This window comes from Pecten maximus, chromosome 1 (assembly GCF_902652985.1).
Source record: "Pecten maximus chromosome 1, xPecMax1.1, whole genome shotgun sequence".
NCBI lineage: Eukaryota > Metazoa > Mollusca > Bivalvia > Pectinida > Pectinidae > Pecten > Pecten maximus.
The window spans coordinates 38,350,569-38,363,064 of record NC_047015.1 but is presented as its reverse complement, the minus strand read 5'-3'; the positions used below and the strand labels follow the sequence as shown (position 1 = coordinate 38,363,064).

Below are 12,496 nucleotides of genomic sequence, written 5' to 3'. Positions count from 1 at the left end.
AGTTTCTGTCATCAGTAATTATTTCCCTATGTACCTAGTAGGGTAATCTAAAGGTGATTCCGGTGTACAAGTACCTTATATTAGTAGAGAGTGTAGTCCACTAGACCTTCTGGGAATGTGTATTTTAAATATAAAAGGGATATTTAGTTGAAATGTAATGCAATTTCAAATATATTTATAAATAATGTGAGTTATATTTCACTTGATTTGTAACATTGATATCATAATGAAACTGATTAATCATTTGATATCCTCAAACACCACTTTGACATAATGATAATCACTCCATCCCTTCCGAGTAATTAACAAGTAGAAATTTTTTCACTGCCATAAATATGTTAGCATGATCCACTTATGATACAATACACAAATTGTTCTGTTCTTTCCAATTTCAGACATATTCCGGTTTGTTTTGTGTGGTAGTGAACCCTTACAAAAGACTTCCAATCTACACAGAAAAAGTGATCGACTTATACAAAGGAAAAAAGCGACATGAAGTTCCGCCCCACGTTTTTGCCATTACAGATGCAGCATACCGCAGCATGTTACAAGGTAATTGAAGAAAACACTGTCAAGTGTCATTCAACATCAGTTTTTCTGTTGTCTTTGGTTTATCTCTTATTCACAATGTTTTAAAAGTTGGGTGTCAAATGGTCGTGAAGAATATCTGGAGTGTGTGGTTTGAGCCCTTCCTCAGCATTTTGTGTTTCTGAAGAAGCTCAGGAAGATAGCATATTGTATACCTCCTATATTGTTCAGGAGAACTGCTTCAAAAGATTCAAGTCTGGTTCATAGGGTGATAAACCCAGTAAACCATCAAAAAAAATGTGTATAGGTTCTCTCAATTTAACTACAATTGCTTGACATCACTTTACACCAAACACTTCCTTTTTACAGATTTACAAAAAAAACACAAAAAAAACATAATGGTGCTGATAATCACTGGATGGAATGTTGAAAGAGATCTGCTGTGAAGCAAGCTAGATATTGTAAATGTAAACTTTATTTTACAACAACTGCGAAACAAGTTACATCAACTTATAATTAATCAGTATTATTGGCCTGAAAGGGAGTGCATGAGAGGTCTTACTGTGGGAGGTAACTGGAGAAAACCCACAAGGTCAGACAGATGACCCCATACCTTTTCATGTCCGATCGCTAGATATTGTAATGGACAACAAGATTGTGAAAGGAAGTGCATTATGTATTACAAGTCTATAGTACTCTAGGTAAATTTTCAGCTAGAATTGAATTCCTTGAGTGATTTCAATGAAATACAGATGAAATTTAGCACATGTATGTAAAAGAAGTGGGATAAGTTTTGGTTTGATAAAAGTATAGGGTTTTGTAAATTAGATGTTTTCATGACATTCACACATTTAAAAAAAACTAATGCATACATTTTATATTAACACAGAATAAGTGATCAGTTTTGTTATGTTTAGATCAACCAAATCAAAAATATTGATCTCATTAGCAAGATAAAAATCACATGTGCAGTAAAAAATCATGACTAAATATTATTAGACCTACTGGGTGATTATATTAAGCAAATTTAATATAAATATGTAAAATATAGTTTGATTAGGTTAAGATATTTATAACACAATGTTTGTTTATTGTGGACGACCTAATACAGATTGCAAATGTTTGGTATGATTGATACATGTATAGTTCATCATGGCTTTGAGGAGCACTGTCCATCAATCCTGTGCCACTCAATAACATACTGACATTTATATATATGTGTGTACCAGAAGAATGGATCTTACAGCTGGTCCTAGTAGATATTGGTAAATAATGATCAATGTACATACATCATAGATCTTGGAACTGCTTTCCCAGTATGTTCTGAGTATGAGCATATGCTTAGATAGATTATTCTTCATTGCGGTAATATTAACTAGGTAAAATTTTACTACTTCAGTTGCCCTAACACAATGTCACATCATTTAAATTTTAGTAGTTGTTATGAAACTAAGAGGTTAACAAGTAGACTTTTTCACAAGAAGTCTGTAAGCTTGTACTCTTTGTATGAAGTTGTATGCCTCATAGTCATGGCTTAAAACACTGGATAAACATTTATGTATCATGGAATTTAATTATAACAAAACATTATGTTCCTTAACAGAAATTGTCTTTAACAACAGTCTAAAAACAGAACAGGTCGCTGATAACAAATTCACTTCTAATGTCTCAAGGGTTTGCTCTACTGTACATCAGAATTCTCGAAGTAGTAGACACATGGCCAAAATGTTAAAAATTTTATGCCAATTTTCTGTGTATGACGGCAGTGAAGAGATCTGTATACAGTAGTTATGCATGGCATGTCTCACAGCCCTAGGGATCAGTCTTAGGTACATTCCTCATATGATGGAGCCTATTCTATGTTAGATAATGACATGTCATTTACATATTATAAACCTGAATGTTTAAAAAAAAAAAAGGAACATACACTGCAGCAAATACACCTGGTGTTTGACATGCACACATTTGTGTTTAAGGGCAACAGTGTAGAAGCATGACTGCTCATGAAAAGTGTCTACACTATTATCTGAAACCTATATTGGTTCAATGTATGCAAGTACAGGCTAAGGATGGTGCATATGAAACATTGTTGTGCATAATAACAGACTAATGGCCCCATTTTAATGCTGTACTGAATTATTCAATTGGAGAGGAAGCCAATTATAAGCTAAGCCCGGGGCCCCCTAACCCCATATCCCCCCCCCCCCCCCAAAAAAAAAAAAAAACCAAAAAAAACCAGATCAGTCGTTCAAAGAAAATCAAAATAAATTGCACCCAAAGAAAGGATATATAGCTGTAGATTTAAAATAAAGATCATTGCCAAAATATAAATTTCAATACCTTTAATTAAGCTTTATTAACAATTTCTATCAATATGTTACACATAATTTAAAAAGCATGAAGTATGAATGTCTGAAAAATTCCTATCATTTTATTAACTACTCCCTTGTTTCTTACTTGTGTAGGAAATTAATTTGCATTACAATTCATCCACAAACTTTATACACATAACTATTCAGTGAATCTTCTCTGAGGAATTTACCAATAAATTAAGTGTGTTAGATACTTACGCTGTGAAATTCTTGCATAATTACATTATCTATACACTGTATATTCTCATGTCTACCAACCATTGACAATATTGTTAACTTATCAGACTAAATATAGAACATGAAAATTTCAAAACCTGTGTATTTAGGTGAACACATGCATGATAACAATACAACTGTATAATAGGCCTACATCATTAATTTGGCCAAGAACAATGGTTCTGATATGATCCTGGGCTTGTCCACATTCCGGGCATTCTAACTCCAGCATTGATCGTCTCTAGCTCGGTTAGGGTCACATATTTTAGATAGCTACCTGACCTTGAAATTGGTAGCCATTACCTTCCTTTGAAATCTGAATGAAGGAGATTCTGTGTAAATGGAAATCTGAAAATTGTAAAGATAAAAATTTAATAGATGTATTGTAAAGTAAGGTATATATGCTCTAGCACTATGATATCAAATGAACACATGAGGTGGATTTAGTGGCCCCTTCAAACCCCTTCACAGCCTGCTGTATATATATATACACGATAGTCCATTATATTAACTTTAAAAAAATATTTAAGATGTTCACTTGCTGTGCTCTTAATAAAAACAGGAAGCATTGTAGTCCTAGATAAAATGTTAGGCCGGTAACACAAAAGGATGCCCTCTCTACCAGAATAATGACCTTTAGTATTTATAACTGTCAAAATAAGATGGCTGTTGGATGTGGCAAGAGCTGAAGCATTAGCAGTCATCCGCTTGGGCTTGGTGGTATTCTGAAAATGTGAGTTTAAACTGGTAGATGTACACTGGCCTGTCATGACACTTGTTTGCTATGTGGTTAAGTTGCCTTCTTGTTAAAACTGACCAGAATGTAGGGCACTTAAGAAAGAAACACTTGTCAGAAAAACCAGTAGGTTGATATATGTAAAGCTTGTTATGCATACAATTTATATTGCATTACATTATCAAAATGTAATTTTTTTGATGGAATCTTTTACATATATGTATGTATATATGGCTATTTAATTTGGCTGAAAAATTGAATTGTAAGGTTAATAGCTGAAGTCATTGGCCTCTAAGGTGAAATAGGGCCATTTATAACCCAGAGGAGCCTGATTTTGACAGATATACAATGTAGAGGTTATATATACAGGATGTTCACAGTTGGGTACCTTTGGCTTACTCCAGGGATATCTACATTTAAATATTTCAAATTAAAAATTGATCCTAAATGTATTTTGACCATGTATACAACCTGAAGGCAAGGTAAATAGAGGTAGTAGGTTTTGATGAAACTCCTAGTGTGTCCCAAGTATTAAACTGCAGTCTTATTTCAGAGGCAGCTTTTGTATAATTATAAGTGTTCAAAGACAAAAACATGCACTTTGCTGTAAAGAATATTTTTGGGGGAATTTTGATGCTTTCATGATGGTTTTCTGCTATGAATTATAATTACTTTCATCAAACTTACAAAGTAACTTGTTTTTTTCCCTGTTTGCAGATCGTGAAGACCAGTCTATTCTTTGCACGTGAGTATTCAAAAATAAAATGGAAAATTAGGAAAACATTATGGTAATATGTGTATTATATATCAGACTAAAAGATCTGATCTGTTCCTTCACTTGAACAAGTTGACACTTAGGGTTATTTACCTTTGGTTGCTGATTAAAGTACTTACCAGTGTTTCTCCTTGTGGGTATTTGAGATGGGCTTGAAAACAGAAGACTACTTGATATGAACAAAGTTGCTGTTCAATGTACATTTGACATTATCATCATTTAAATTTTATGCAGTGATATTAGAATTGAACAATAGATACACAGAAGAATATGAGGAAAATGTTGAAAAAATTGTATGCCTTGTAATTTTCTTGGCCCATATAAAAATGGGTAAAATACATTTGCTGACCATTCATGTACATTGTGCAAAGTATATATATATGCATTCTATTATGCTCATAATGGGAGAAGTACTTCAACTGTAATCCGAAGGACTTTTGAAAAAGTATATGTTCTAGTCTATATTGGGTATCACTTGGCAAATAATCCATCTTAGACATCCCAAGCAGATGTATTTCTTACATATAGAGGTGATACAGTCACTTTAATTTACGATTAATCATAACCGGAGAAATACCCAACTATCAGCCCAATGAATCATCCACTATGTGTGAAGTCGAGGAGAAACTGGATTTCAGCCTACATTATGGACTGCCTTTCATTTTTCTGGGTTAAATTTGAAATATACTGATAAGAACTGATGCTGGTCTGCATCTTGCAATTGCTGCATTTATAGACGGAGATATCGGTTCTAGTTATATGTATGACGTATGCTTTTTGTAGACAAATGTACAAATTTTTCGCTTTCACTTTTTGAACCTGCTGCATTCCATTAGAAGTGTGGTTTGATTAGAGTCTACAGGTGATTAGCCAGGACCAGCAGATAGATAAACACTGCTCAATCTCTCCTCACCATGCAGTAAGTGGGAGGGGATTTGTAGTTCATGACTCTAGCAGTGTACGGGAAGGAGAATACATGTGTGTGCACCCCTTGCTGGGCTGTTATTTATCTAATCTCTGGTAATAGACACATAATAAATAACACCTAATGATAGCTATAAACTGTAGGCTTGATAACCTTTCATGCCCTGGGTCCACTCCCACTAGACAAGAGACTAGTTCCTTTGAGTGTTAAATGTTTAACTGAGTCCAATAGAAAATAGTCCAACAATACATTTGTACATATTGGAGTGATGTATTTTATGCTGATGTTGATATTTTTGTGTAGTGGGCTAGATATGTAACTTTGCTGGTACTGAATTCTCCAAAGGGCATATCACCATAGATCAAATTTGATTGTATCAAGCACAATCAGTAACACATGGTTTTAGATTATATATTTAATTTGGGATCCAAAAAATCATGACTGACTGACATAGGTTGTGCCCTAGTCCTTAAGGTCATTTAGAGGTAAGCAACCCAGTCGGTCTCAAATAACTAATGAATCATAGCATAGAAACAAAATATCTTAAGCAAAAATATTGCATGTTAAAGTTGTGTGTTATCTATGGCTGGTATCTGATATGGTCAACTACATCAATATCTGCAACAGTGATGATAGTGCCTAATTCATAGCTGTCTTGTGATATCAAGACGGGTTCCAACTGATGACTTGCAACATGGCCTGACAGTGAAGTGCAGCTCTACATGTGGTTGAATGTATGTATAGATGGAGACCGGCTGTGATGGGGACGCTGGGGCCAAGAGTGATTTGTGTTTGTACACCAGTACAGACAGCTACAGTGGTAGTGAGCTTCTTAAAAAACAAAAACACATTGATCACAGTCGTACAGAGCAGTAGTCTGAGGTTATAAGATAAAAAAGACTGCCGTTATCTATGTGTATTACACATGTCAGCCATTACAGATATCCTTTTCTTTTATAAGTATATTCTCATCAATTCTCAGGTAATCTGCATACATTACTACTGATTCACAGCTGGGATCTTGGCTGTCTAAAGACTTCCATTGATGCATCTTGTATTCATGGTCTTATATATATCTTGACAATTTCTGCACCTCCTTGTTAAAATGTTTAAACACCTTTATTTAAATGTTGAGTGTTGATGGACTAAATTCAACAACATAACACAATTTTCTGTCTTTATTCTTTATCTATATAAGCGGACTGTCATTACTAGATATATTAGTTATTATCCTCCAAATATATTAAGTGTCCTTCCACTGGCCTTTTCCCTCAGTGTGTCCCTCAGTATGTCCAGTCATTTCCATTTCCTTGTACTACTTCCGGAGGTTATATGCCTGTGAGAAATGTTATAGGTTTGAGCTGTAATGCAGTTGTAGAAGCCAGTTTATACTGTAGGATTATATACACACAATCTCCTAATTATCAGGACAGGAAAGCACTATAACCACAGTACAGGCTCCCTGGTTTGCCCCAGAGTTTTCCTCGAAGTTTTATGCTGTAACAGCAGATGTATATTATATTTATGGACTTGATATTTATGAAGAGTTGATAAAGGTATTTGATTAAACTTTACACTAAATATTGAAAACTGTTCCCCTGCCCTATACTTGCAGCTTCAGAATAGTAAAACAGGGGTGTTATCAGGGGTGCTGAGCTGTAAACCACCTGAAGGGCTGGAGATAAAACTGAATTATTACATCTTATACAATAGTGAGTGTTCATGTGTTGTTGGACAGGTTTTCAGGCCAGTGGTCCCAGGTATAGAGCTACCTCTGACCTATATACATAGTGTATCTGTGTATTGTATAAACTTCACATAACGCTCCACCCCTAAACACAGCTGGGCTAGCCATTGTCTATATACAGATAAATAGAGATCTTATATCCATTTTAGATAAATCGCTCAAAACTATGATTAAGCAGAGAAATGACAAATGTGATTTCAAGTGTTAAACATGAGGTAATATTTATTCTGTAATGTGTTTGGGTGTTCTCTTTGTTACTGGTGTGTGTACTGTCCCGACTTAATAGCTCATTTAAGCACAAATTAAAAAAAAAATTGTAGCTTTCATATCTAGTTTGTTGCCCAGCTGCGTAATGTGTACTCAATAAATGCAGGTACAAGCAGGCATGTTGAGCTATCAGCTGTAACAAAATACTGCATTCTCTTATAATCACAAGCCTAAATAAAAGTGTTCTTCAAGCAGCGAATAATACAAAATTTAAAAGGGTCACCAGCTTAACCAAAAACATAATCCACCCTAGCTCAACAAGTGTACAGGTGTGAACAGACATGTTCTGGTCCTGGTATCAAATTTCTTTCTGAGCAAGCTTTTGATTTTTATTTGCACACAATAAATATCCAGGGACGCTTGTTCTGTATGTCTGTTCACTGATGAAAGGATTTTTTCTACAACCAGCCTAAATTTTTAGTGTGCAATAGCAAGTGTTTGAAGATAGTTGATCAGTTATATCCGGTAGAGCTAACTTTTACAAACGTGACAATGATGAGACTTTCTTTACAGGTCTCGTGTTTTCATTGCTTATTCAGGTAGCATAATATGATTCTACTGCCAGGGGCAGAAGTTTTCTAGGGCCAAGCTTTAGTGGAATTTCTCATTAATTCAGCTGACCTTAAGTAACATGTGGAACAAATATTTTGTTTCCTTTGGTTTAAGAACATTTTCAATTTAAGGGAAGATGATTTCTTTTATTATTTAAATCAAATTAACTTTACATTACAATAAATCCAACAGACGATTGATGATTACAATACACATATTATATATATATGTACGTGTGTACATGAAAATAAATACACAGTCACTGGATGACAGACTGCATGTTTTTGTGCAATCATGCATACTTAACTTTAGTGTAGCATTACTATAAGTTTTTATGCCAGATCAGCATACCTGGCTGGCGGTCGGAGATATTTAAGTTTACCTGTGTAAATAGTAGACATGAATGACTGCTTTTGTTCTGTTTTTTTCCGTCCCAATGTGGATTGGTTCATATATATGGCAGACTGTAGTATGTGGTTATATGTCTGGGGCGGTAGTAGATCAACATATTGAGTAATAATTCTCATCATATAATAAGGCGACAGGTAGAAATGTTACACTCCTTATACTGCTAATGACTCACATGGTGGTTCGAGAACACCATATATGGTAAAAACTGCTCCCTAATCTGACTGGCTACCTTTAAAAAAAGGCAGTTTAATAGTTTTCAACTATTTTTGTACTGGGGAAGCACTGAAATTTGCCAGTTATATAAATAAGTTATTGAGTTATGTGATAGGCCTATGATTATATCAGGTACATGTACATACCATATTAATTTGCAAATATTGCTAGCCCCTACCCATAAAGAATCATAAATTTTAAAATAGTGAGCTAAAAAGTGATCAACAAATAAGTCCTCCCCTTTCTTAACTAAACTTTTATATTATGGGAGAGGGCTTATCGGAGGATGATATGGTAATGGCCGCCTCTAAGCCTGAACCTGTATTTTCATGAAACATACACCTTTCAGATGTTGCTTTTTGTTTTACAAATGAGGACAAGTAAGGGTGATTGACATTCCAGACTTCAGCATCTGTATTGCTGTGTCGGGATAGATCAGTCTGTAAGGCACTCACCATAAAGGTCATACTGTTCCTGTACTTCAATCACTCCATAAAGCCTTGTCAACAATTATACAGCTGATTTAGAAGTTCATGTCGAGTTATTCACTAATTGTTTGTGAGAATTATAGGCATAGTTATCAAATATCCAGCATAATATGTTTGAATTGTGATGTAGGTGTAGTAGGGAGCCTTAAAAGCTAGTATCGCCTCACTATCAGGAAACTACATGTACTTATCTCATGATTACAACCTTGTCAACAGTTTCACACTCTGAAAAGGCTTTTTTGTTGTGTGTGTAGTAGAGGTGTACAAGGTCACAGAAGTCAGGCTGCAGTTTAGATGTTTAGGTTTCTAAGTGATGGGAAAGTGACTGGAGTAACACAGGGCGAATTGTTGTTTGAAGTTATTTGGGAGGGGGTACATTCTAGTTACTAATGCTACTGTAGTCCGAATGAAGAATTGGAATTCCTTCTTCTACATTCAAGATATGAGAAATATTGATAAAGGAATTTGAGGTATTTGTGACTGACCTTCTCACCTACCTCTATTGATTGGTATATGGGCCTAAATAGTGGTCAACAGGTAAGCTTGGAATGTTCCAGGGGAGGTAATGATGTTTCAGAGTACTTGATCTGAAGTGTGCCAGCACATCATAGACGTACAGCTAGCTAGCTAGTGTTAATCTGTGTATGGATCTGACAACAAGTACTGAAACTGTTCAAACTAAGAGGAAACTACAAGTGGGGAAAGTGTTCAGTCTTAGTGAACAAAATCTCCTTTCATGTGTACTAATGACACACACTTGGATGGTTTCTGATCTGGTCATTTAGTGTCCAGAGTAGTCAAGCCCAATTTCCAGCAAGGTATACATAAAATTAGGTCAGTCAACAATGGAAATCTGAGCCTGTAATTTGATACAGAACCTTTATGACAAACTGAGCCTTTCATTAAATCGGTTGGGTGATTGGTTGATCTGTTTCGTGATTGAAATTCTGTTGGACAACCATAAAAGTACATGTATCGACCATACTTCTTAAGTCTACTACATATTGATTTGGAAATTCTGATTCATATATTGACCTAGGCTATGATATTGTAGATTCATATGTGGAAAACTCATACAAATTTTTACATGTTTGGATTAAAAAGGTAAACTGTATGTATTAGTCTGGAGGCAATGCTAGTATTATGCTACTGACAAATACTAATAAGCTGTGGAGATTTGGGAGGACTTCAGGGCATCCAAGTTTAGATTCATAGCTTTTGTCAATTTGTGTGTATGACCACTGCAGAAGACCAAGCTGTAGAGATTGGAAAGGAATTTGAATCCTCCTGCCTGGCTGTGGTAGGGATATAGGTGTTGTAGAATATATTCCATCTGTATCAGTATCAATCGCACATAATTGCAATCTACCTATAGCTAATTACATGTATCCCCAAGAGTCCAGATTAGCTGGCTCACCTGGACCTAACACTAACTGGCTGTTAGGATGATTTGCTGGCTGTTTGGCTGATTAGTAAGGTGCTACTGACGAACTACACTGGAACACAGGAATGTTTGTACACAATTTACCGAATTGGCACTGGCTATCCAAGAGGAAACATCTGTGAATATGCACAGGTTACATAGTCAAAATAACAACACACCATGTGTACAGTCAAAATAACGTCAAGACATGTGTACAGTCAAAATATAGCTGCTGAATCCATGTACATACCAACTAAGCCTTCACTGTGCTTTATAATAATTCTTATCGCTCCGTATTCTCAGTAATGGTTTGTAGTAATGATAATTACTAATACAACACTGAAGAATCGGAAGTGACAAACTTTCGAATAGAAATGAAATCTATTGTTTGTGAAGAAAATTGAAAAAAAGAAATTGATGAAGAATTCACAGGAGTCATAAAAAGATAAACTTAGCATCTCTACTTCTCTAATTCTTTTGGTATGTCTTTAAAAAATACAGCTACATCAGAAGTATTGTATATCTGGTTACTGCAATAGTTGATCAACTAGTAGGCAATGCTGCAAAAACAAATGCACTGTCACTCAAATCATTCTATATATATATACACACACACACACACACAGGAAGAAATATGAGGCAGCCGCTATGGAGATTAACTACAATCAATACCCTGTCTGCATATTGGTTGAGTGAAGAAAGGCTTTAGTCACCAGGGACTGATGACCAGTAATGATATCAATATGTTACATTCTCCATTCTGTGATAGAGTGAGGTCATGTTATTTCCTTGATCTTGTTGTATAATTGATAAATCCACATTCCATCCTTTTCAAAAACACAAAACCAATTAATGGCTAGTTTAAGCGAGGATTACATATAAAATATAAGCACACCACAGCTAGGTAGACAAGTTAAATGTCTGGTATGATATTTCTGCTGATGCCTGGTTTCTTCCTGGTTCCAGATTTAAGATTGTGTCTTTTTATTGTGCTATATTTTAGCATCGGTAGTAGATAGTTTATATAGCAGCTGTAACCAGCCCCATTTCATTTGTCTTTTTCCTACCCCCATTTAAAAAAAAAAAAAAGTATTATTAGCAATATCGGGCTCCTCGGTACTGGGCCATTTCAAAAGTCAAGTACCGGTAACTAAAAAATCTATAGTATTACACTCAAATGTCTATTAAGTGTAATATGTCAAGACTTTGCTTTGTCATAGTGATTAGCATTATTACACCTTGTTTGCCAGTGTCCTAATTTACAAATCAGTCAGTATGTATATTTACCCAGTCACTTATTGCAAGACAATGAAATAACATTTGTTAACCATTTTAACTAAACTGCAATATCATGGATGGGTCTTTTACTAAACATACGTTTATTGCCCCGAAAATTTTAAGTACAATATGGATTGTTATATCATCAACCAAAATGAAGAAGCCCGAGTCATTACAGTTAAATTAATTTCATACAAACAAAAAAAGTAAAAATACTATTTTTGGATGTATAGATAAGTGTGCTTGAAGTATGAACAACACCTGTGTATGGGATACGGAGTGTAAATGGAGAGTGTAAATGGAGATGGTTGTCTCAGTAATGATAAGCCCTGACATCACTGATAGTGCTATCTTATGTATTGTGTATGGCATGTTTATAGGGGGAATGTTTCCTGGGTTATTTCATTGTTACAGGGTGTAGCTAACATCCTACCAGACTTTGAATACTTCCTTTATCTGGTGAATTCGTCCGGTGTTGTAATCGGTGTTGTAATCGTAGGCTAAGTACAACATGAAGTAATAACAAGATCAGACCAAAAGTCTTTTGTGTCAGGTATATAGCATT

At 35.1% G+C, this 12,496-nt stretch overlaps 1 protein-coding gene across 6 annotated transcripts in view; it reads left to right on the top strand.

Moving 5' to 3' along the window:
- The window catches only part of LOC117332867 (myosin heavy chain, non-muscle-like), a 53,448-nt gene that overhangs the window by 7,325 nt on the left and 33,627 nt on the right, over nt 1–12,496 (top strand). For all 6 annotated transcript variants that reach the window (XM_033891959.1, XM_033891952.1, XM_033891945.1 and 3 more), the window contains exons 2-3: nt 396–552; nt 4,570–4,597. In XM_033891959.1, the coding sequence (XP_033747850.1) occupies nt 396–552; nt 4,570–4,597 (185 nt within the window). The remainder of the gene's footprint in view (nt 1–395; nt 553–4,569; nt 4,598–12,496) is intronic.